This window comes from Acanthopagrus latus, chromosome 12 (genome assembly GCF_904848185.1).
Source record: "Acanthopagrus latus isolate v.2019 chromosome 12, fAcaLat1.1, whole genome shotgun sequence".
In the NCBI taxonomy this organism is placed as follows: Eukaryota; Metazoa; Chordata; class Actinopteri; order Spariformes; family Sparidae; genus Acanthopagrus; species Acanthopagrus latus.
Window position 1 is genome coordinate 20,792,946 of NC_051050.1, and position 23,823 is coordinate 20,816,768.

General features: G+C 40.9%; 3 protein-coding genes across 9 annotated transcripts in view; 1 reads left to right on the plus strand and 2 right to left on the minus strand.

The window, feature by feature from the left end:
• Window positions 1-7,337, minus strand: part of erbin (erbb2 interacting protein) — a 56,684-nt gene extending 49,347 nt beyond the window's left edge. Inside the window, exon 1 of one of the 3 annotated variants that reach the window (XM_037117729.1) lies at window positions 5,378-7,336. The gene's annotated coding sequence lies outside the window, so the exon portion shown is untranslated. Of the gene's footprint in view, window positions 1-5,377 lie in introns of all 3 variants that reach the window. The other 2 variants (XM_037117730.1, XM_037117727.1) reach the window with 2 other exon arrangements.
• Window positions 7,338-7,538: 201 nt separating this feature from the next.
• nln (neurolysin (metallopeptidase M3 family)) lies at window positions 7,539-14,072 on the minus strand. Of its 2 annotated transcripts, none has more exons than XM_037117732.1 (13): window positions 13,886-14,072; window positions 13,181-13,434; window positions 12,577-12,725; window positions 12,018-12,122; window positions 11,661-11,763; window positions 11,413-11,573; window positions 10,370-10,505; window positions 9,365-9,731; window positions 8,994-9,195; window positions 8,712-8,898; window positions 8,486-8,614; window positions 8,194-8,330; window positions 7,539-8,083 (listed from the first exon to the last, which is right to left on the minus strand). In XM_037117732.1, the coding sequence occupies exons 1-13, from the start codon at window positions 13,924-13,926 to the stop codon at window positions 7,931-7,933; spliced, it is 2,124 nt and encodes a 707-aa protein (XP_036973627.1). In that variant the 5' UTR covers window positions 13,927-14,072; the 3' UTR covers window positions 7,539-7,930. The 2 variants fall into 2 exon arrangements, with proteins under 2 accessions (XP_036973627.1, XP_036973626.1); XM_037117731.1 differs by having other exon boundaries at window positions 13,181-13,458.
• sgtb (small glutamine-rich tetratricopeptide repeat (TPR)-containing, beta) lies at window positions 14,062-23,619 on the plus strand. Of its 4 annotated transcripts, none has more exons than XM_037117736.1 (12): window positions 14,062-14,204; window positions 17,179-17,294; window positions 17,650-17,753; window positions 18,630-18,705; window positions 19,050-19,149; window positions 19,709-19,813; window positions 19,903-20,041; window positions 20,402-20,464; window positions 20,885-20,922; window positions 21,030-21,113; window positions 22,511-22,631; window positions 22,724-23,619. In XM_037117736.1, the coding sequence occupies exons 2-11, from the start codon at window positions 17,195-17,197 to the stop codon at window positions 22,620-22,622; spliced, it is 921 nt and encodes a 306-aa protein (XP_036973631.1). In that variant the 5' UTR covers window positions 14,062-14,204; window positions 17,179-17,194; the 3' UTR covers window positions 22,623-22,631; window positions 22,724-23,619. The 4 variants fall into 4 exon arrangements, with proteins under 4 accessions (XP_036973631.1, XP_036973633.1, XP_036973630.1 ...); XM_037117738.1 differs by having other exon boundaries at window positions 14,081-14,204; window positions 17,182-17,294; window positions 22,748-23,619; XM_037117735.1 differs by having other exon boundaries at window positions 14,084-14,204; window positions 17,182-17,294.
• Window positions 23,620-23,823: the final 204 nt, after the last annotated feature.

The window sequence follows — 23,823 nt, forward strand, 5'->3', positions numbered from 1 at the left end:
CACGCAGGCTACTTTTCTTTCTTCTTCACTTGCAAACATTCTGTTACATCAGTGTCAAATTTTACAAGTGTTATGTAGGGGAGACTGGAGCAGCTCAGAACATACCCCTATGCGGTGTCTTAATCAGCCAAACTAAAGAAGGATTTGGCTTTATGAACATATCTGCTGATAGACAGCAAGACTGTCAGAGGGAGAGACAGATTTTGCTCCAAACTGGGTCACAGAAGCAGCGAAGTCATAGGGGACAAACTGAACGCACAGATGTATATTAGAACAGATAGAACAGAGGGTCAAATTTATGCAAATTCACATGTTACGGAGTAAAAATACAGACTCACAAAGCTTGTTATGGACTATCCATCTACAGTATGAAAGGCCTTCACTGCATTAAATGGGCTATTCATTTAATATTGACATCTACAGTTACTAATGTGCATTACCAGCTATTTGTTCAGCCAGTGGGCAGCAGACCAAGAAAAAAAAAATCCATAAACACTGACTTACATGTTTGACTGATTTATCATAATGAATAACAAAGAGGCAGTTAAGTATTGCTGTGGAGCCACAGACAAGCCGCAGACTGTAAATAAAATCCACCTACTACAACTGTTTTGAAAAATACACATAAATCAATCACACTCAAAGAGTACACATTTTTCGCCCACAGAACAGTTAGTATTTTAAAAAGCAGACACATTTGGGAGCGAGAGAGAGATGTGTCAGTTCTTTTTATACAGCTTAAATAAGGTCAGTGGGACTGAAACGATGCTATAAATTATAAATATCAGCCGGGACATCCTTAGTCTGAATATAGCCTGCTCCAGATCAAGTGATCTACCCTTATGAAGACTGTATTGTGACACTAACCCCATGCCATCATCCGGAGGCGCATGCACATGATCCATAAAATCTTTGTGGGTCCTTTGCAATAATTGTTGTCATTAAAAAACATAAAAATACCTGCAAACTGCCATCTTGTACCCAGTTCTTCCGTTATTCGACATCGGCATGACATGGTTTAACCACAAATGGTCTTCCTCAGGTGGCTGACTAATCCCATGACCTTGCTTGGTCATATGACCACACTTGCAACTTCAAAACTGCAGTCACTGCCGACAATCAAATCATCCCTCGTTCTGAACTCTGCCACCCGCTTTCACCTGCTTTAAGAAGTAGGGCAAGCGCTTCATGGTTGCCAAACATTACACTGACGAAAACCTTGCTGAAACCAGTTAGAGTACATGCACAGACACTGCATTTTCCTCATAGCTTAAACAAAGATGTCGCAACAATTCAAACACTGCGGCTGTATGTAGAGTAGCTGAAGAGTCAACAGGATATTTACCCTCTGTCCGTCTGATGTGGCCAAACCGGAACAGATGTGACACACATCAGACATTGAAGGGGCATGCTCTGTCGTCCCTTCAGTAAGCTGTAAAGCAAAAATGTGTGACTACATGGATGACGGTAGTCAGCACAGGACAATCAGTCTTATCTTTTGCCTCCTCACTGAGATGATAATGTCTCTAAGGACCATTACAACACTAAAGATGTTTTAATCGACAACAAGAAAGCTGCTGACGCGAAGAACTATAAATAATTTAAATTGATTGCGTGTGTGTGTTCTCTGCAGCTAACATCATCGGATCTGTAATGTTTCAATGGAGAACAAAAAGTTATGATGATAATACTAATAGCACATTCCAGTTGGACTGGTTTGTAACAGTTTCCAGCAGAGCACATGTCCCCAATTTCTTTCTTCATGACGCACTCCTTCCCACATGTTGAACATTAATTTGTTGTAGTGGGGCTTTGTGTTAATCTGAAATAAAGCCCATTAATAAATATCTGTGTTAAATTGCGAACAAAAAAACTGTGCTAGAGATACATTTTCACTATTGATTATTCTTTCAAAAAAGGAAAGCAAATCCTCACAACTGAGAGGCTGGAACTGAGTGCTTACTAAGCTGATGGAATCAACTCTATAAGGATCATTAGCATAGAAAACACTGAGGTTAGCACATTGATTGAAAGTATAATAAACACATGCAACAGCTTGCTCTGTATGCACCTGCTACTCGAGAGAAGGGGGCAGGACTGCATCCACAACAACTTTGTCTTTAAAAACAACACACACAAAAAACACATCAGATCTTTTAAAAAGGGAAAATCTATTTAAGAGCATCATCATCTAATACATCTATCTGCAATATTTGCGAGCCTGTTAAAGATAAAGTCCAAACAAAATGGCATAAAGGAAATTCGGATCAAATAAATCACCTGCCAGCTGTGCTGTATTACGAACAACTTGGCACATTCACACTGAGAACCACTGCCTCAGCTCACACTGGCTCAATTCCTCACAGGTTTGCTCAACACCATCACCTCCAACTCGTCAGCGATGTCACATGAGTGTTCAGTCATCAAACACATGTTGCTCGGTCCACGTCAACAACCTCATTGTTTACACATTGCTCACACATTGCCCTGGCATATTTCTCTTTCCTTATTTCCGGGTGTGGAGAAAGAATCTTGAATTGCTTTGAGGCTCTGCTTGGTGAAGATGGGACAGGAAATGTGAGTTCATATAGTCACATGAGCAGGAATATTTAAAAAAAAAGAGCTTTCCTGTCATTCATAACGTGTCATCAGACAAACACACCTACAGTCACTGTGTTCAGTGTTCATTCAACACCAACTCTACACATGACCAAAAAGTCCATCTCTGACCCTGCTTCTCCTCAACTGATATCCCACTGGTTCACACTCTGGGACGATCACTCACTGTGTTCCCTTTCAATGGGAATTACGTCACCTTAAGGAAGTAAAGATAACATTTCATTGGGCTTTCAAAAGGTATTGAGATAAAGGAAAACCTGTCTGAGTTTCATAACTGCTGAACAAAACAATTTGGGCCAGTTTGAAAGCAAAAGGAAATAAAAGGTTTTAACCTCAGTGACCTTGTCTTAATCCTTCCAGAGTTTTATTTGTCCAACTCAAAGTATGATAAAAAAGATATGGGGAAAAAAGGGCACAATGGAAGCATTATAGACTTGGATTAACCATTATGCAGTCACAGTACTTTGAGCATTTTTTGAGGCAGAATAAAGATAAGGAAACAAGCCACTTTTGTTGAAAAATCTACTGTCAAGTCTTTGCTTTATTTCGGTATCCAAGTGGCACAACAAAGTGTTTTGCAAGTGTATCTACAACAACACTACTTCGGCATTAGAGTGAGAAAAGAACAGGGCAGTGAACCTTATCTTTTGCAGATAAGGTCGGTTGTAAATGGTCGTATGAGGAATGGAACCTCCATGGAAACATACCGCATACCGCTGAAGATCAATCTTCCATGACAATATTTACTTTTAATTAAACAAATGACCAAAAAACTGCAACGTGGAAGGGAAGGGCTGAGGAATAGGACCAGTGTTTGCTCTCCAGTTTGAAGAAATGTCTCGACAACTCATGCATATCATCCTTCAATATTATTGCGGATAACAGGTTGATAATCTACAAACAGCTGCTCACCAGATCTTGGACAGTGGGCCAACAACAATGACAAGCAGCAGCTGATATGTCCTAATCTCTGTTTATATTTTATGACAGCGAGGACGGCCTTTGAAGGCTGATCAGATACTGTTTAACAACATGACAATGCCGGTCAGTTGAGTGTGAAGGCAGCAGAGGTCTCCTCTGTATTTCAACAAGAAGAATGGAGGACATTTATATAGCCATAGATGCCTACAGTATTTACAGTCTGTGTTTAAGGATAGGTCATTATCTTCTCACCCTCATGTCGATGGAATCATCAGTCAAGTTTTCGTAGTCCACAAAACATTTCTGGATATACACAGCAAATCTCCTGAATGACTTAAAACTAGACAGGGACTGAACTAAAAACATAAAATGGCTCCGTACAGCTTGTCCTGGAAAATCCAAGTCTCCAGAAGCCCCGAGATACTAAACTGATTTTAAAAAGACAATGTTTACACCCTTAAAATGAGGTTGAACGTGTGCAGCCAGTTCAGATGCTTTTAGCTTAGCAGCTTTAATGAATAGGACATTTTCCAGCTTTGAAACGTTTAAAAACAAGTCCCCATCAATTTAGGTTGTTTAGGAGAGCGCTGAAACTCCATTTCACTGTGAAATGGCAGAAATGTTCTGTGGAACGAGAAACTTCAAACCCCGACTTTCCGTCGGCATGGGGGTGAGCAGGTAGTGACTTAATTTTAATGTGTGGGTGAACTTTTCCTTTAAGCGTGTCATGTGTCCTTCTCTTTGGCAACACAAAACACTCCCCATCCTGTCAAGTTTCAAGGGTCACTTCAGCCGTTTGTACAGTGATGAGCCTGTTTTCGGTTTATAGCTTCATGGCTGTTCACTTGAGATGGGCCCAATTACAGCTGCAAGCACCATGTCTTGCTGTCATTGGTGTGTTAGAAAAACCACAAAGCATTCACGGATGTGATTCAGGGTTTAAAAAAAAAAAGAAAGAAAGAAAAACAACACCTGAATGTTATCCGCTTCAGGGCTTCCTCGTATATTTTTTTTCCCTGAGCTTCTTCTCTTGACAGCATTAAAAAAATAAATAAAAATAAAACATGGATGGACCTGCTGGGGGAAAAAAACAAATTCCCTTAAAAATCAAAACCTGGAAGATTAGGTCCTCCATCTCAGAATCTGAAAATCTTAACAGGATTAAATTACACTGGAGTTAAGTGGGGACGGTAATCTGATTAGTGAAGTGGTGAGAAAATGAAAACGCCGATATGTTGAGAGTGTACAGCGGCTCACTAATCCTCTCTTGGTCCGTCGAAGGGGCTGAAGGTGCCCCGCAACAAAAGATGTGACTGCTGCTGCTGCTGTTGTTGCACTGCAGCTGTTAGGTTACTGACCAATACTGAGGACTTCAGTTTAAAAAAAATCACACAGGTTATCGACTGCCATTTTTTTTTTTTAGGTGTACTCCTCTGCGTCACATTGGGTATTCTGGTGACCCTGAATAGATAAGAAGGCAGCCATGTAACGTACAGCTGTTGATGAGAACCCAACCGAAAATACAGACAAGACAGCTGCTCGAATCTGTCGTTACCGTCCAAAACCAACCACCATTTTTATTTCAACCACAGGAACACAGTCACAGCCGTTAACTAAACAACGAGAGTATAAGAAGAGGCTGTAACGTTCAAATGAAGCGATACAATTAACTGCTTTAACTGAGGCTGAAGTCGGACAGCATCAGAATGGGACCCGGACGACGCTGCTATCACTGCGCTGAAATGTTAGCTAGCTCTCCTGTTAGCATGTTGTACAGGGGAGGAGGGGGGGCCCCCGCAGACAGAAGCGTAAACTTGCTCAAACAAAAGACACTCACCTAAATCCCCCGTCGAGTCTCCGTCTCGTGTGTTGGCGCCCAGGTTACAAGCAGGGTGATGATATCCAGAAGATATATCGAGAAGTGGGCATGAGCTAGCTTCACAGCCTCGTTTTAGAGGGGTTTTTGTGTATGTGTGTTGCTAGTGCTAGCAGCTAGCTAACGCTGCCCACTTAAAGAGCGACTCGGAGCTGGCCCAGTACGCACATTCTGCTCGCAGAGCCGTCCTCAAGTTGTCTACTGCTGTCGTCCCTAGTTGTTTGTAGACTTTTAAGTACGTACCGTCCAACTGTCACTCAAACAAAACAAAAAAAAAACCCACTGAAGGCGAACATACGCGATTAATTAGAAAAAAACCTCCTTAATTGGTAAGACTTGATGACACAGGGCATTAAAAAAAAAGAAAGAAAAATCCAAAATGTCCACGACATTCAGCAAGGAAATACAAAAGGCAAAAATGCGTAGAGCGAAACCTTCTCCTCCAAAGTGTGCCGCACCCAGGTGTTTTCAGTCATAATCTCCTTTCGTTCAATCATGCGGCTTTTATTTTTCCTGACAGAGTCGACTGAAGCTACATTGGAGGCTGTTGGGAGAACAACATGAAGCGGTGGGGTTTTTCTTCCCTGCGACCTCTGTGCCTACATGCAGGAGTGGGCTGTCCAACACAAGTCGCCTCTCCTGCTCCGAGCCTCCACTGATGATGCCTTCACGGTCTCACCCTCCTCCCTCCTCCTCCAGAGACACCTACAGCTCACCTCGCTCAGTGCATTTACGCGACAACATTTGATATTTTTAATTTATAACAAAGTCCTAGACAAGGTATTCACACACACACACACACACACACACACACACGCAAACACACACACACACACACGCAAACACAGAGACCACACATAATTACTGAATGGCATTTCATTAAATCAACACACAGGTACAGGTGAGTGTGTTTTCACCACACGCAGCAGTTTAACCATTCATACCAAAAGTCCCACATGAATGGATTTTATTCCAATAAGGAAATAGAAAGAGAAAATTAACATTTCTTTACTGTTTAACTCACTCACAACATTTGCTATCTTATATCGCCCCCTGGTGTATGTATATAGGTATAACTTTTATTAAGTCCCCAAAATATGCAAAACCTTTTCCTTCACAGTATGGAAATGAACCATTATTCCTAATCCTGTTCTAAAAGAAGACAGATCTGGAGATGTTTCATCACAATAGCCTGATTCCTTTTAAGGAAGGAATTTATAGATATATTACAGGGAGTTACATAAAGCTGTGGTGAGCCATCTCACTTGAACATGTGCAGTTTTATCATCCCAGACTTAATTTCTTTCTGTAGCTTTGACAAAGTGTCCAATCACTACATCTCTGTATGTAATATGATGGAAATCAGATGTGTTGTCTTCATTATAAAGATAACACGGATACTTGCGTCTCATTAGCCTTTTGGTCTTTAAAACATACTACATCTATTAAAAAATGTCTAGGAACACTTTACAGTTCACAAAACATCAGCACACATACACACTCTGTCATGGAAGATATTTTGTCACAGTAGGAAACGGTCAAGTGTCAATATTGAAATCAATAAAGGCTGAATCTCATTTAGCAGCTTCATTTTCAGGGTCGTTATTCAAGGTTCATGTTAATTCATTTGTCTTTATACAACAAAATCAAATTATCGAACATTATGATACAGATGTGCTGTAATAATTTAGGGACGCTTTCACAGAACAAAGCAATTGTTAATGCTGTTAGCAACACCTGTGCTTTTCTCACTTTGATAATTACCTTGAGTAAAAATGTTCTGTTCTGATGAAGGTTCTGGTAATGCAGGTTAAGGTATTTATAGGTGTTGTATCAGTTTCTTAAAGATGTTTCACTTCTCATCCAAGAGGCTTCTTTAGTTCTAACTGGAAGGGAGTTGCAGACTTTCACACTTACTAAATAGAGACAAAAGTTGGTATTCGCAGCCACTCTTATGCAAGTCTTTCACATTTAATCAGGCTCCATCTCTAAGACAATATTATATTACAACCTTATACACTCTAATCCTTCATAGGCTCAATATAATAATTATAATATCATCATAATTATTATTAAATATAATAATTTATTTTATAAAGGTATAAGTCAGGTCAACACTAAGCGGATTGCAAATATTTATTTCAGTGTTGGCTTATTATGAAGACATAACATTACTAGGGAATGTTAACTTCAACTCACAAAGAGCACCTGAATTGGTTAGCTAAAGGATTACATGTCATGTGGGTGTATGAACAGCACTAAAACAAAGTTTTCTTTGTATCCCCATAGTTACTGTTATTAATATTACAGAGCCACAAATAAATACAGAAAGAAAGAACACAGATACAAAAAGAAGAAACCGTGTAAAAAATACACTGTGTCGTTCTTTCACTTGCTCTCAAAACAAATGCACACATTAATAAAGATCATTAGGACAGAAGGTGGTGGTTCTCATTCTGCATTTGTCCCAGAGGGGGGAGCCAGAATAGCTGCTCTAAAAAGGTTGTATCAAAATTATACTGTTTGAGTTTCCTTCGACTTCATCAGTCCTTTGCATTGAAAGAAGGCATCCTGGCACGGGCCACGTTCGAGAAAGGTTTTCAGCATGTCCACTCCATCCACAGAGCCGCCTGCTTCCAGAATCACCCTCCTGTACTCTTTTCCAACCTGTGTTAAAGCACAAAAGAACTACTAAAGACACTTTTTGATAAAGTGAGATGTATGTGTACACGTAAAAAGATATATATGATGTACAGTATAGTAATAATCAGACCCACCTTTGGATTCATAATGCCTTCCTTTTTAAAACGACTGAAATAAATGTCCATAGAGTAGACTTCACTCCACAGATAGCTGTAGTACTGACCATCATATCCTCCAGCCAGGTGGCTGAAACTGGCTGTCATATTGGTTCCTGCAGAGAACAGATCATCATCAAAATGATCTTTGTTAAAAATCATTGCATAACAATTTAGGTATTTGCCCTCAAAAGGAGGCATACAAATGCCTCAAAATCGTTTTGCTTTTGCTTTGCCTTGGAATGGAACGGTTGCTGTTGCTACAACTGACCTGGTGTAGCAGGAACACCCAGGATGTCCTGGCAGTGCTGCGCAAACACCTCAGTCGCATCTGCACGAGGGCTGGTGTGTAGGGACTGGTCCACTTTACCGAGGACTACCTGACGCAGGTTCATCAGCCCTGAAGGGGATAATCAAGTCAACACATCAATAAAGACTGCTGATTTCTGTATCAATGCTAAAGTTGTATTATTTTGTTAAAAATTCCAGTGTCTGACCAGTGTTGGCTACTCTGGATGCTATCAGCTTATCGAGCAGGGTGTCTGGGATTGGTGTGCCGTCCTTGTAGTGGCCGGACATTCTCCTCAGGGGCTCCTTCTCCCAAACCCAGTTCTCAAGCACTTGTGAAGGAACCTCCACAAAGTCCGTCTCGACCAGGGTTCCACTGAATTCTGAAAAAGCGGCCTGGTACAAAAACAGACAGTTCCAAGTTTAAGCACAATTGTTCTAATAAATATTCAAGAGTTGTATGCAAACACAATGAGGGAGCTGATGCTTGCCTTTGAACAAATCTCGTGCATTACATGACCAAACTCATGGAAGTAAGTCTCCACTTCATTGTGTTGGAGAAGAGAGGGCCATCCTTTTCTGGGTTTGGTGAAGTTAGCCACCATAGCTGCCACTGGAATCCTGCGTTTTCCATCAGGTCCTCTGCAGCCAGGTTGGAGTCCAAAGCAGGCTGCGTGGCCGTACTTTCCTTCCCTGGTGGAAGGTAACATAAATGTCACACAGTAAGACTGAATCTGAACATTAACATAAATAACAAGAGCACTAGTCACTCCTTGCTTCAATCTGAGCTGAAATCAAATTACAACTAATTATTAAGTTTTAACATGTTCAAAATAAATCTAAAAGTTGACACATTCTCTACCTTGGATGTAAGTCCAGGTAGAACTGGCCGATCTCCTCTCCTGTTTCAGTGTCATGTGCTGAGTATAGCTTGACGTCCTCGTGCCACACATTTGCGTGTTCCACCTCTGTGAACGTGAGACCCAGCAGTTCCTGGTAGATACCGAGCAGTCCTTCCGTCACCACGTCCAGCGGGAAATACTCGATCAGTTTGTCCTTGTTCACGGCAAACTTGCACTGCTCCACCTGATTCATGTAGTAGGGTAAATCCCAGGCATTGATCTGTCCATCAAATGGAAGGCCCTTCATCAAGCACTCCCTCTTCTTTAGTGCAAGGATGTATTTCCTCTCCTTGATTCCAATGGGCTTCAGAGTTTCATAGAATGTATCTGGAAAGTGGGAAACAATTATACAATAACATACAGTTAGATATAATGTAATAAGAAATAAAACTGACTTTAGATTTTCCAATGAAGAAGACACTAAGAGTGTAGTTGCATTTTGCCTTTGTACTACCAACATATCCTCTTAAGTTAATTCAAAGTGCAGCATCTGCATTTTGGGGGCAAACGTCAAATAATGGGTTATGCTATGGAAGTGACTTGAAGAATATATATTCAATATACACATAATTGCTGTAAAAGCCATTTCTCTAAGTTTCACTGTCAGCATAGATTCTGTGGTTTGCCTTTAAAGGGGTAGTATAGTAACAAGATAGTGACACGCTCATTCAGGCTCATTTTGCTATGTGATATATGACCACGTGTGCCACATGCCCTCATGAGCTGTGAATTACTGCGTCTTCCACTACATACATGAGGCATGCAGGGCAACATACACTACATTACATGCAACAGGCATGAGGTGTTGCATTTCTCACGTATTGTGGAGTCTGTCTACTTCCTCGTCCATCTATCCAGCAAGGTTTATTTTTCATATGCCAAGCCGTTATGAGACAGCATGAATCATCTTTAATGACAGAAGTGTGCGTGTGACGTCGTGAGGTGAGAAGTGAGAGAGGTCATACCTAAAAAGTCAGACACATTGCTTGCATTCTTTGCCATGTTCATCTCCAGCACATAATTTGCGTGGTTACTATAACCAAGTAATTCGGCGACCTTTGCCCTCAGTTGAACCAACTCTTCAAGGATCGCCGTGTTTACCTAGAAAAAAGAAAGGCTGTAGAATAAGATATTCATCAGCAGTGGTGCAGGAAGTAATCAGATCCTTCAGTGAAAGCGGTAATAACACACTGTGAAAAAACTCAATTAGGAATGAAAGTCATGCATAAAACTTTAAGTATCTAAATACATCATTACCTCATGCACATCTGAGACCAGGCATACCCATAGCCTTCAGTGAAAGTTCAATCAGAGGCACATTTAAAAACACATTTTTAAATTATTTATGAGCCATCACTTTCCTGTTAACAATCTTTTCCTTAGATCCTGAATTGTCTAACTCTTTGTAAAGTGTGTTTCAATATGAGCTCTATAGATCAATCATTGATCATCCTGACATGCAATAATCATGTCTGAGATATCATCAGCATTATGAGTTGGACAGCCCCTGGGGGACACATTAAAAAAAGTTGCAATGTAAGAGCTCACTGACGCGGCTCCTTCCTGTTCCACTTAGTGTTTCACCAGCTGATAACTTGAATGTCAGGCAGCACCAGCAGGAGAAATGTTTCGTTTGCATTAGCAGTAACTTAATACAGCTGTTAGGGGAGTAAACAGTAAACAGTGAGGTTGATATCAATAAGATCATCGTTACTTCTGATATCCATGTGCGAGGGTAGGTAATTTAAATCCAGTGTAGGTATGTTGCTCTCCAAATAAAGAAAAATTCCAATTACTGGATATATATTGCTGGGAAAAATCAGTCCATAAATAACATCAGTAACATGGTTTGATTTCATGAAAAGAGAATTACGACTGTGGAGCATAAGTAACAGTGTCATTTCTCCAGAGAGGCCTGCAGGTGTTTGTGCACAAGTTAAATAAGGACCAGACTGGCTTTGGTCTGGAAAGTGTTGAGCACACAGATTTATCTTCCGATTCCAGTTACCTCTTTACACCTGCTGTGAAAAGCTCTTTCCATCTTCCTCCTGGTCTCAGGATTGTGACACCTCTTCATCAGTGGAAAGTAATGGGGATATTCCAGTGTAACTTTATACTGCCCATCTGACGTCTTGTCCAGTCCATTGAGATAACTGTCGGCCAGGCCGCCTTAACACAAGAGGACCACACCATCAATGAGAGAGGCCAAAGCTTATTTATAATATACCAGACTGAGTTTTACTGATATAAGCTTACCCAGTTCACGCTCGGAGAAAACAAGAAACGTGTTTTCCTCATTTATATTCTTGTTAAATTCTATGGAGAGTTCACTTATGAGCTTGGAGGTTCTTTTGATTTCCTTTGGAGAGAAGAGGGAAGTCAAAAACAGGAAAGAATAAATTGGTTTCCAGGATTTGCCATGACGATTAGAAGCAAAATTTGTGATCAAAACGTACAAATAATTTCACAAATCATTAAGTTGTCTTTCAGTACTGTTTATAAAACATGCTTAATTTGTTTTTCCCCTCAGTCGATCATGGTAGAAGTAATATTTATTCATCTTATTATCTAAAACCAAATGTTTAATTCTAAATTAGTCACCCATTGCATTACCTCTTGTATATCTTTCGACAGGTGCAATCCTTTCCTCTTGCCCAGGGTCACAAGTCTGACTAAGAATCTCTTTTCTTCCGGAGAAAGGTTGTTTGGAAGCTTTTGCTGTCAAAAAAATCATTACAAAAAACAAACACACTTCTTCATATGGGATTAAGGCAAAATGTATTCAACTATGCCAGACAGTGGATTAAGAAATGGTATTGGTTACCACTAGTAATATCAGATTAAATTTCTTTTTCAAGCTAAATAGGATGCTGGAGTCAAATGAGGGTAAGAATACTGTCCCCTCATCTGACCCCAGCATGTGGTCTTAATATAAATCGCTTCAGTCATATCATTTGTTGCCCTTTGGCTGACATAAAATGTGACAATGATCTACTGCTGGCATAGCTGCTGTGATAAACGTATCAAATCCTCACACATTAGATTTTAATTAGCTTCAACTTAATTTATTTTATGAGCACGATTAACACCTTATTATTATCATAATAGTGGGCAAGAGGTCTAATTAAAAAGGGCAGTTTTTACATGAACCTTCTCCTCTCATGACGTGTACCTGCAAGGCCGTGACTCGCTTGAAGACATCCTCCCTCATACTTATCTCCACATCAAACTCAGACAGCTTCTTGTCTGCGTCCGTGCTCGCTGTCCGGACCTCTTTAGAAGGACAAACATACTGAGGGAAATCCAGAACGTGGCGTGATGCTAAGGGAACAACAGAGATCATGAATGTTAGTACCACCAGCAGAATAATAAGGCTGGTGTTAAAACATTTCTTGCATACAAACTTTGACTCAAACAGGAGTAAATTATGTTTTTGTTGGGGACTATTTTCAGCCGGGGATGAAAACACATTTGCTGCTATACTTCAAATTTAGATGTGTATGGGACTACTAAAAATAACTACAGTGACCAGTGCTCAATTTGCATCAATGCTATTGGATCGTTGATCATTGAATCGGTAAATATCGATACAGATCGATATATTATTGAACCCCTACTTTCGGGTGCTTATTACAACAATGATTTTTGGACAACCCTGACAGTCTATGAATCAGAGCTTTGGCTACAAAGACATAATAAGCAATAACAGGTCTTTTCATATGCTTACTGCCAAAACAAAATGTAGATTATCACTTGAATTATCCTTGAAGACTTACATGCATAGTCCAGTTTGACATAAGCCAATGCTCTCAGCGTGTTTTCCACTGAAACATCCTCCATCTTTATCGCTCCTATGTCATCGTACACCTTCTTTACTCTGCTAATCAAATCATCTGTCACGGTCCTGATCTCAGCTGGTGACAGGTCCCATCTCAGCGTATTCCTCTTATTTGCAGGCTGAGAGCTGCAGTCTCTGGCAGGCACCAAGGTCCCATTCTGGATGGTCATTCTCAGGACAGGTGTGTAGACTCTGGAGGGGATCCAAACTTCACAACTTTAAAAAAAACAGATCTCACACTAGAGCCCAGCGAGTGAACCGAACAGGTGGCACTAACACAAGTAATAAATTCTTCAAAGTCACACTTGTAACGTGCTCTGCATTTCTCCCAGGCTAAGCTAAGTGACCTTTTCCCTTCCCACAGCGTCCAGTCAGGGTTAGGTTTCATTGCCTGGCAGCGAAAAGCCCTTCAAAACATGCTGCGTGGGATACCTTCCAAACACCTCCGTGATTTATTTTACATTTCATTTAATGCGTGTTATTTTTATTTTTTTTAATGGTATAACAGGTGTTAATGTAACACACAGCAATTACTTGGTATGCTCTCTCTAATCTGTCACACAGGTGTTAACCCTAACCCTAAACAAACAAAATGGCTGCTGTTAAACCGTTAATTTAACCGTTAATGCAACCGGAAGCGTACCTGCAGAGCGTGCGGCGGACTACAACTCTCAACGCACACATGCCGGCGGATTCATGCGTTTTATCCGTGCAGCAAGACACCAACTTTCTCCTCCTCCTCCTCTTCCTTGCTGTGTGTCAGTCCCAGCAGCAGCTCCCCCTTCTGCTCCACCAGCAGCACCGTCCTCCCTCTCCCTCTCCCTCTGCTCTCGCGTGTGCAAGAAAGCGCCTTTATTTCCGCTGTCAACGCGCATGCGCCGGGGAGGATGCGATCAATCTGACACACAAGCCCTCATGACGCGGTAGCAGGCAGCAGACAGCTGGATCAGAGCTCAGCTCAGGTAGGTGGGCGGCCGGGGAGGAGAAGGAGGAGGAGGAGGAGGAAGGGGGGGACACTCTGTAGCATCCTTTAACATATGTTATAAATACATCGTGGTGTTTGCACGGGTGCGACCTTTCTCTCTCCAGATTAGCAGATTTGTGATTGTTGTTTTTTCTTTCTTTCTTTCTTTTTTTTTTAACCCAGCATCACGCAGGGCTGCACGCACTGCGCGAGCCCTGTCGTCCGGATCGATATAGATTTTTGTTTTAGGGAGTATAAACAGCAGACATCTGTCAGTGCTCGTATCTCACTGAATGCATTTGCTGTTGATTTTCCTTAAAGCAAGCAAACAAACAAACATATGACGCATGTATAGTGAATAATAATAAGAAAGGAAAAAAAACCAACAACAACACACCTCCCATTCTGCTATTACATCACAGCTTCTGCATCACTGCATTTACGTGTGACAACACACACGCTGAGGGAGGAGTGGCTGAGACCCGAATATGAACATAACAACGAGTGGTTACAGCACGTGATGGAGATATGAGGCAGTGTTTGTATATGTAAGTCAGATTTTTACCCCTGCAGAGAGTCAAATTACAGAGGATTTATTGGCCTCCCTTGCAAAATAATGTTTGAACCTGACAGATAAAAACACGGGATAGCAGTCAGTTGGTTTTATTTTGTTATGATCATCATAATCGTTTTGCATTTATCCTCCAAAGACTTCCAAAGCATCCTCACTAGTATGGCTAATGGTGGAGATAACAGATAACAACATGGCTGTGTAAACAAGTTGCTGTGTGGCCAATACTGTTGCAATTTGATTTAAAGGGTAACTCCATAAATTTTACACATTAAAGTGTGTAACAGGTCTTGGGGAGTGCGACTGCGTGTGTGAAAAATAAGAGGGTGGCATAAAACCTTAAGCACTAAGCTGCATTTTGGGTAATGTAGATCTAAAAACTGTCGATGCAGTGCACTAATATAACACTGTTGGACTCATCATGGAGAGTTTAGAAAGGCAAATGGTCAATATGATTACAGCAGAACCAGAAATATCACCTTTTTAAAAAAAAAAAAAAAATTCACGCATTATTTCTCCTTTCCAAAAACCTGGTGCCTACATTACCCACAATGCAATGTAGCCATTGGGTGATGTCACTGGAGGCAATTTGAAGATTACATACCTCTGGAGCCACAAAAGCTTTAGATTACTTTTTTTTGACATATGCAGCAGTTCTTCTCAAGACCTGTTAACACACTTTAATGCATAATTGGTGGAGATGCCCTTTAAAAAAATGCAATTAATTAAAATACCAAAGACTAATTATCTTATCTGCAGCCTTTGGGGCTCTTGGGCAGTTGCCCACTTTTCTCAGTTGATAATTCACTCCTGGCTAAGAACTAATTACCCAGGACAATGTTATAGACCTTCAGTATGAATGGTACAGATGTGACAACTTTTAACAAACCATCAAAAACCCTGTCTAATAACTTATCACATAAATGATAATACTGTCTCTGAGCATACAAGGGATAATAAAAACTGTGCTTAACTAATGCTTAACTAAGTCTGTATGGTGCACAACAAACATGCAATAGATGTCACATCTACAGAACAGATAAACAAAATGACATAATATACACATTATAATTACTGATAGAAGTAGATTAAAGAAAAAAAATATCCAATGTTATAAAATTAAAATTAAAGGGCAGCATATTTTCTATCACCTTCTCACTGTTAGTAAAGAAAGCCCTACATGAAAACAGTTTCTCTGCCAAAGATACAACAGTTAGAACACCCACACAGTCCTGATGAAGGTGATTATCAGTTTTCAAGTCTCTTTATTTTTATCTCTTTAAATTAAACCCACATTGCAATTTGCTGTGGATATTTAATGTCATAGAGAAAAGATTCAGAGGCGTAAATACAAGAAGTATCAGCAGGAATTCCTGCTGATCATCATGAATAAATGATCAGGTCATTGTGTGTTTATGTGATGTGTCAACACTTTATAGATAATCATGAATGATTGTTAATCCAGTTACATTATGCATTGAATTCATTTACAGCCTGTGGCACCACTTGAGCTGCAGGTCAGTTACTGTACATAGAGCAGACCCATCAAACTGGTAGTCAAATGCAAACATCTACATTTTGCCACATTTGTTTGTTATTTCATATTTACTTTGATTTATTACATGAAGATATTTTTGCTCCTGCTGAAAGAACTGGAGAGTCGCACAGGAGAGTTCTGCACTAAAACCAAAAACATCAGGAAGAGCTGCAAAATGATTAGTTGCTCCAAGGAAACCTAATCGCCATCATTTTAATTTGTTAATCATTTCAGTTATTTTCCATGCAAAAAATCTCAAAAATGTGTTTTGTCTTTTGGGACACTGGGAAAATCTTGACAAGCATTTCTTCTTTATGTAATTTTATTGACTGAGCGGTTCTTGAATAATCTTGACAATAATAAGAATATTAATCAACAATGAAAATAATTGGTAGTTGAAGCCCATTTAGTGGTTGACAGTTTGCAAATCAGACAATGTTTTACGTGGCAAAAGTGAATATTGTAATGGATGTGGAGAGAAAAAAACCTGTCGGGTCGTGCAGCAACATGTAGATGTTTGCATCTGACTGCAGCTTCATATTTCTCTGAGAAGATGTGCTGTTCTGCAGTTGTTTAAATCAGAAAAGTCATTCTCTTTGTCACTAGATTCAAGCTAATATTCTGTTAATGTATGAAGCATTAATGAATGATCACAAAGTCACAAAAACTCAGTGTCTTGCTCATTTTGGAAATGGGGAACAGATCATTTAAAGATTCATGAAAAGCCAGCAGTCATTCATCATGAGTCATGTATTAGTTATAGCATGTGTTTTTTTTTTACGTAAAGTGTCATCCTCTGAATAATGCAGCCATCGATGTGTGGGCTCCTTTTTTGTTTCTCTCCAAACAACTTCCTGTTCCCAGCAGATTCTAGGTAAAAATGGCGGTGGAGAAGCGTCTGGCGTTCTCTATTGTGCAGTTCCTACGAGATCAAACACATTGCGGCGCTTTGAATTCTGATGAGCAGGAGAGCCTTGAAGGTAGGTCAACCGCACTGTGCACTCACGGTTTGGGAGGCTTCTTTACAAATATAGGACACTCCGCTCTTCTCCCGTCTGTTTCAGAATGAAACTTACATACATATGGTCTGAGTTGACTGTCACGGTGCAGAGAGAATAAACAGGAGTAGGTTTCACCAGCTCAGAGTGTGATGTGCGGTACGTGCGGTGGCGTGTTTCATCCCGGATGAACAGGACAGTTTAAATCTCTCGTTCTGAGTGTGCAGCCAAGCTCTGACTCACCAGAAATCACGCTGCCAACTCTCAGACCGATTGTTCAGCTGTTGTCTAAAAATCTCCCAATTTCTCTCCCGTCAACACAATCCTGTCACTACAGTTGCGATACAGTGTTTGGAGACGACCTTTAAGATCAGCTCCAGCGACTGCCACCTCGCCGTGCCACAGCCTCTGAGGGAGATATTCCTCAACTCACTGCTCAAGGTGGGTGCTGCGTGAAATGCTTTAAAGGTCCCGTATTATGCTCACTATCATGTTCTTAATTCATTCTATCCATTGCTGCATCACCTCTATTCACCCTCTGTCTGAACGCTACTGTTTTAGCGCCTGTCTCTTTAAGAGCCCCCCCCCCTTTCCAAAAAGCTCAGTCTTCTGATTGGTCAGCTCTCACAGACCTGAGCAGGCACCGCCCATGTCGTTTTGGCATCAGCTCTGCCGGTGATTTTGCAACCATGGCTGTGCTGGGGGGGGGCGTGGCTGAGGGCGGGGACTCTTTAGTTGTGACCTGACAGTAATCCTGACAGCAGCATTTCTACATAAATTAAGCATTTAGATTCTAAAGTAAAGTAAAGGTATCATGTTAAACTATGACTCTGGTAAAAGTGAGAGTTGACCATATGAATAGTGCTTGAGTAAAAGTATTTAAAGTAGTTTTCTGGCCATAACTAGTTAAATATAAAAGTAAACTACACATATATCTACATGTGTGCAATTACTGTGGTTTGACTGAGTATCAGCCTGGCCGACACCATCACTAGTGTTTATACCAGTATTTTATATATATATTTTGGTTTAATTGTGCAGCTCTGACATGAATTAAGCTTACACAGCATCAGGATGTATTGAAAGCAAGAATGAATGTATGTCGCATCATTCACAGTCAGGCTGATAAACCTTCCACACAGCGGACATTTTTACTGATATTACTGTGGCTGCCTGCCAAAGCATGCTGCTTCACTGGCACTGACTACTGGCTCGCTTTAATAGAACAGAGGCGTCATTAATGATATTGGTTGCACCTGCGCTTTTTTCTTTCTTTTCTTCAGTAAATCCCTTCAATGATTTTTTGCATGTCCTCAGAATGACAACCTGACCGTACCAGAGACGTCCCCCTCTCCAGAAGACATCGAACGAGCAGAGCAGCTTAAGAATGAAGGTGAAGTTTAAACTCTGGTTTCGTTATGAGTGATTGCTGTGCCTCTGCCTGCAGCATCACTGACAGTTGACCAATATCTTTTAGCACCTCAATTGAAGCAACATCATAAATGTAATTAGCTTTTTCACAAAGTGATTTGAAGGGAGAACAGAAGGCAACAGAAGCACTCATACATGCAGAATTAAACGTGCCAGCTCATAGGAATACTGAATGATTTTGTTCTTTATGTGTTCAAAAACGTGTCGCTGAACCCACTCTGACCAGATATTTCTCTGGATAATAACTGTTGATAACTGCAGTCTGTATTTGTATCAATGCTGAACAATCCAATATTTCATTTTTAGGGAACAATCACATGAAGGAGGAGAACTACAGATGTGCGGTCGAGTGCTACACAAAGGCCATCGATCTGGACCTAAGAAACGCTGTGTACTACTGCAACAGGTATTATAAACAGCAGCGCGATGTGACCAGTGTCATGGTTTTTTTCTGCATCTATTAGGGGTCTTATACAGCAGCAGACAGGAGACAGGAGTGATAAATAGCCTGGGATGTCATGTTGACATGTCATTTTTTTAACCGGACTGAACAGCTACATGTGCATCGAGATACCATGAACCCCTCGGAGGGACCAGGGTCTAAATTAAGTTCTTTGACATTATTTGACCCCCAAAAAACTCCCTGCTTGGAGGGGAGTATTTGCCACAAGTACTGACATTTTTTGTCTCAGCCACCATTTTTAAAAGTCTTTAAACCAGTTTGATTTTTTTTTATTGTGCTTCAACAAGTTCACATGGAGTTACAGAAAAAACACACAACAAAATCCAGGCCGTCACTGGCCACAGCCACTGTCTTTTCATACAACACTTAAATACATAAGAGGCTGAGGGGTGAAAAAGCAGCTGGTGTGCTGGTATTTTTGATTGAGATGTGGTTTATCTTCACACAAAAGAACAAGCCTGTAATAAAAGTGAGCGTGGTGTCTGATTGTAACACTTTGCAGGGCTGCAGCTCACAGTAAACTGGGAAATTACACAGAGGCGACAGGCGACTGCGAGAGAGCCATTGGGATTGATCCCACGTACAGCAAAGCGTACGGAAGAATGGGGTGAGTCAGGCTACAGAAATGTTTCATCTTAAAACAAGTTTTCCTTACGTGATCTGCTCCCTAATATCTCTTTGATTTGTTTCCTCTAGTTTGGCTTTGACGTCCATGAGCAAGTATCCAGAGGCAATAACCTACTTTAAGAAAGCTCTGGTGTTGGACCCCGAGAACGATACGTACAAGTCCAACCTGAAGATCGCAGAGCAGAAGCAGAAAGAAGCAACCAGCCCAGTAAGTAAATAAAGGCACAATAGCCCTTATATTCCTATTTATAGCTCATTAAAGGAAAAGTTCACCCAAAAATTCAGTTATTTTGTGGTTAAAAAAAAGGTTTCTGGAGCTTCACAGCAAAACAGCTCTGCAGCAAGTAGATGGGGATTTGCTTAAAGACATAAGTAAGCAACTAAAAAAAACACAGGAAATGGCTCCATACAGCACTTCCAGTGTAATCCATGTTCTCCAGAAGCCCTGAGATCCCAGACTGATTTCAGAAAACATTGTAGGCGATGACTGAATTTTCTTTTCTTTGGGGGTGAACTTCTTTAACTAGCGCTGATTACTCTGACCTTTGCCTGTGACTGTGTGCTGCAGATAGCTGCTGGATTGGGTTTCGACATGGCTAGTTTAATCAACAACCCTGCCTTCATCAGCATGGTAAGAACTATAATAAAATCACTGGACTTAAACGGCCGGGCACAACAGAGGCTCTCTGCTGTTCAGTAAACCACTTGTCCTGGAGTCTTATGTTTTGTGTCTGGCAAGGTTAGACCAGCTATCTTCCCTAATTAGTCCCCTGAGTGACAGTTAGCCCGTTAATCAACAGAGTTTATTGTCTAGCGGAAAGGGCCTTGTCTCGGGCCGGAGCGCTGTTAAACGATGACACGCGGGAACGTCTGCCAGGCCGAGAACGCCTCTGAAAGCCATGCCAGAGTTTTTATTACAGCAACAATGACAAGACACATCTAAATCAGACTTCTGTTCGGTGCCAGCAGCAGTAGATGATAACAAAATTGTCCTTTTTAAATACATTTGCGAGAGAACAAAGTGGATTTCATCTTGGGTTCTTGTTTACAGGCCGCGAGCGTGATGCAGAACCAACAAGTACAACAGCTGTGAGTGCCAAAAATAATTGATTGCATGTACGGGGGGGTGGGTTTGCTTTCAAGTTCAGTTTAATTACACACTTTGACTCGCTGTCACTGTGTCACTGTGTGGTCAGTATGTCAGGAATGATGTCGAACGCGGTCGGCGGGCCTGCAGCCGGAGTGGGCGGACTGTCGGACATTTCCAGCCTGATCGAAGCGTAAGTACACTCGACTCAGAATGAAAAGGATTAAACTGACTCATTTTGGAGAGTTTTACATGAATTGTACGTGTTTTGAAATTCAATATTTTGGGAAACTGATGGCACTCTCAGGTCTGTGTGGTAAATAGGAATCGAAAAGACTATTTCTTGGTATTTAACAGTCACTTCCTGGTGTCTTTAGGGACGCTTGTAGGGAGATTTTGTGACCTTCTTCATGTTTTTGGTCTTTAAGGGACATTTCACCACTTTTCCCTTTATTTGGCATGCTGTTAATCCATCAAGGTACCAAACTTGACCTGACAACCACGTCACTACGTCGAAGAAAGCATGCATCTACTCATGGACGACAATGATATGTAAACATTAATGGTGTTGTCCTCGGCTGAGCTGCGACGTTATGCAGCTCAGTTAACCAGCCTATTGACCATGAGCAGACATGAGCTGCCTGCTCTGTGGTTAGCTAGGTTAATGTTGAGATTTTTAAATGTATTTTTCGGGCGCTTCGAGGCAAAGCAGTTAATTCATATAGCACCGCTGAGACACAAGGCTGTTATAGTGCTGTGCAGGGTTATAAAAAACATAAAAAAAGACATCAAGAGGTGCTTAAAATGACAATTTAAATGACATTAAAAACAAAAGCAATAGTTACGGATTGAAAAGAAGTTATGAATCTCATTCACAGGGAAGCTGTGGTGAACAGTGATGTTTAAAGCCCTGATTTAGATGAGCCGACAGCTTCAACGGACATAAAACTGCTCAGGAAGCACAAGTACACAGACCGAGTGCCGTCTAGTTACGTTATATTAAAGTGAAAGTTGACTGATATCTCTGATACCAAAACAAGCTACATCAATAAACTGCACTAAGGGTGAGAAGAGAAAATATGTATTTTGTTTTGGGGGGTGAACTGCCACTTTAATGCTAAGCTAAGCTAACCAGCGGCTGGCAGTGTCCACATATTTACTGTGCAGACATGAGAGTGGTGTCCATCATCTCATCTAAGTTTGGGCAAGAAGGCAGATATTATCTCAACATTTCTGAAACAGTTTAATCCAGGAAAGTTGTATCAACATGCTGTGTCATGTTTTATCTGTGACTCGCCTCAACAGTCTTTTTCTCCGAATGGTGAAAACAGGATGAAACAGTCTGTAATTACCCTCTAATTAGACATTTTTCTTTTCTCAATATTCTATCCCAGCATAAGAATCTCATGTTGTTTCTGATTCAGTATGAACTTCCTGTACTGTCTGTAGAGAGGGGATGAGGCCGCTCTCTCCCGCAGGGGATTCCTGTTATTTTACTTTAAATTAAAAACAGAGCTGTGTCTCATCCTGCGTTGTGTGAAGCTATTGTTCTGGTGGATTCTAAACAGATTTCTGTCGTCTCTCTGTCAGAGGACAACAGTTTGCGCAGCAGATCCAGCAGCAGAACCCAGAGCTGATCGAGCAGTTAAGGAACCACATCCGGAGCCGCTCCTTCAGCGGCAGCGCCGAGGAGCACTCATGATCTCCTCAGGTACGTCTCAAACCAAACCCCGGCTCACTTTACATAGGACTGAAATACATCCGCATCATTAAAATGCATCTTTTTTTCCTTTTTCGTCACAGTCCCACGTTTTTTTTTTTTCCAAGGAAGGGCAACCATATGGCGCGATTTACAATCTCTACACCCATTTCTCAAGTCAAATCCCCGGCATAGCTGGACTGAAGAGACAAGGATGGGGTTGAAGGCACTTTACTGTGACTAAAAGGCTCCGGAGCGGAGAGAGATGAGGGGGGCCTGGAGACTGGACCATGAAATGAAGCATCCCACACATCTAGGGCAACAAAAAAAAAAAAACACACACTGTAAAAACACCTAATCTTTAAAAAAATTTAAAAAAGAGCCAAGAAGTCATGCAGCCTACAGAGAGAAACATGAGTAAATCCTGTCTTCAGAGCTTTTCACGTGTTTTTGTATGTGCTGAAAAACACACTGCCCTCTTCATGTTATGAGTTGAGGATCCTTCCGTCTAGTCACGATGAAACGGAGGGTTTGGGAGGAATGTACTTTTACAGCCTTGCAGGGAACATACAAGCTTTTTTCTCATACAGTAACATCAGGTTTGTTTATACTGCATACTGTTTCATATTATTTTTGTAGACAGAAAATAAAAAATAACGCTCTTACTGGAGGATAAACACCATCCGGTCCTCGAACACTTAGGACTCACATCACTGCTTTTGAAAACGACTTAATTTTGAATTGAGACGACCGTCTCAATGGTATAGCAGTGTTTGCCGCCTGCATTATGTTGTTATTGCACTTTAGCAAAAATAATAAATGTCCCCCCCCTTTAAGCATATTTAATTGTTCATTAACTGGTAATAAAGTATCCAGACTGTTCATTTTGCATGCTCTTAAATCTGGTATTTGAGATCAGATGCTTTATGGAAACAAATAGGTATGCTAGGGCAGCACAGTGTTTTGTCTAAAAACATGTGAATAAATGTCTTGAAATTGAGCGACTGCTGCTTGCATATTTGTCTTTGTGTCATTATCATTGAAAAGTATTTAGTGTTAAGTCATTTGTGTGAAATAATGTCTTCTATTTTGAAGCCAAGATCTACGTGACATCTTTATCAGGCACTTTAAAAGGTGTAAATCCACCAATTGAGAACTTCTAAGACTGTCTGAGAAAATCTGCAGAAAGAGTGATAAACGAGGA

Excerpts from the sequence above, each read along its gene's own strand:
- nln (XM_037117731.1), bottom strand. The coding sequence starts at position 13,926 with ATGTGTGCGTTGAGAGTTGTAGTCCGCCGCACGCTCTGCAG. Across the intron at positions 8,899-8,993 it reads TGCACGAGATTTGTTCAAAG|GCCGCTTTTTCAGAATTCAG; the intron begins GCAAGCATCAGC and ends TTTTTGTACCAG. Across the intron at positions 8,084-8,193 it reads AAGGCATTATGAATCCAAAG|GTTGGAAAAGAGTACAGGAG; the intron begins GTGGGTCTGATT and ends GCTTTAACACAG.
- sgtb (XM_037117736.1), top strand. The coding sequence starts at position 17,195 with ATGGCGGTGGAGAAGCGTCTGGCGTTCTCTATTGTGCAGTTCCTACGA. Across the intron at positions 20,042-20,401 it reads AGAAAGAAGCAACCAGCCCA|ATAGCTGCTGGATTGGGTTT; the intron begins GTAAGTAAATAA and ends TGTGTGCTGCAG. Across the intron at positions 20,923-21,029 it reads AACCAACAAGTACAACAGCT|TATGTCAGGAATGATGTCGA; the intron begins GTGAGTGCCAAA and ends CTGTGTGGTCAG.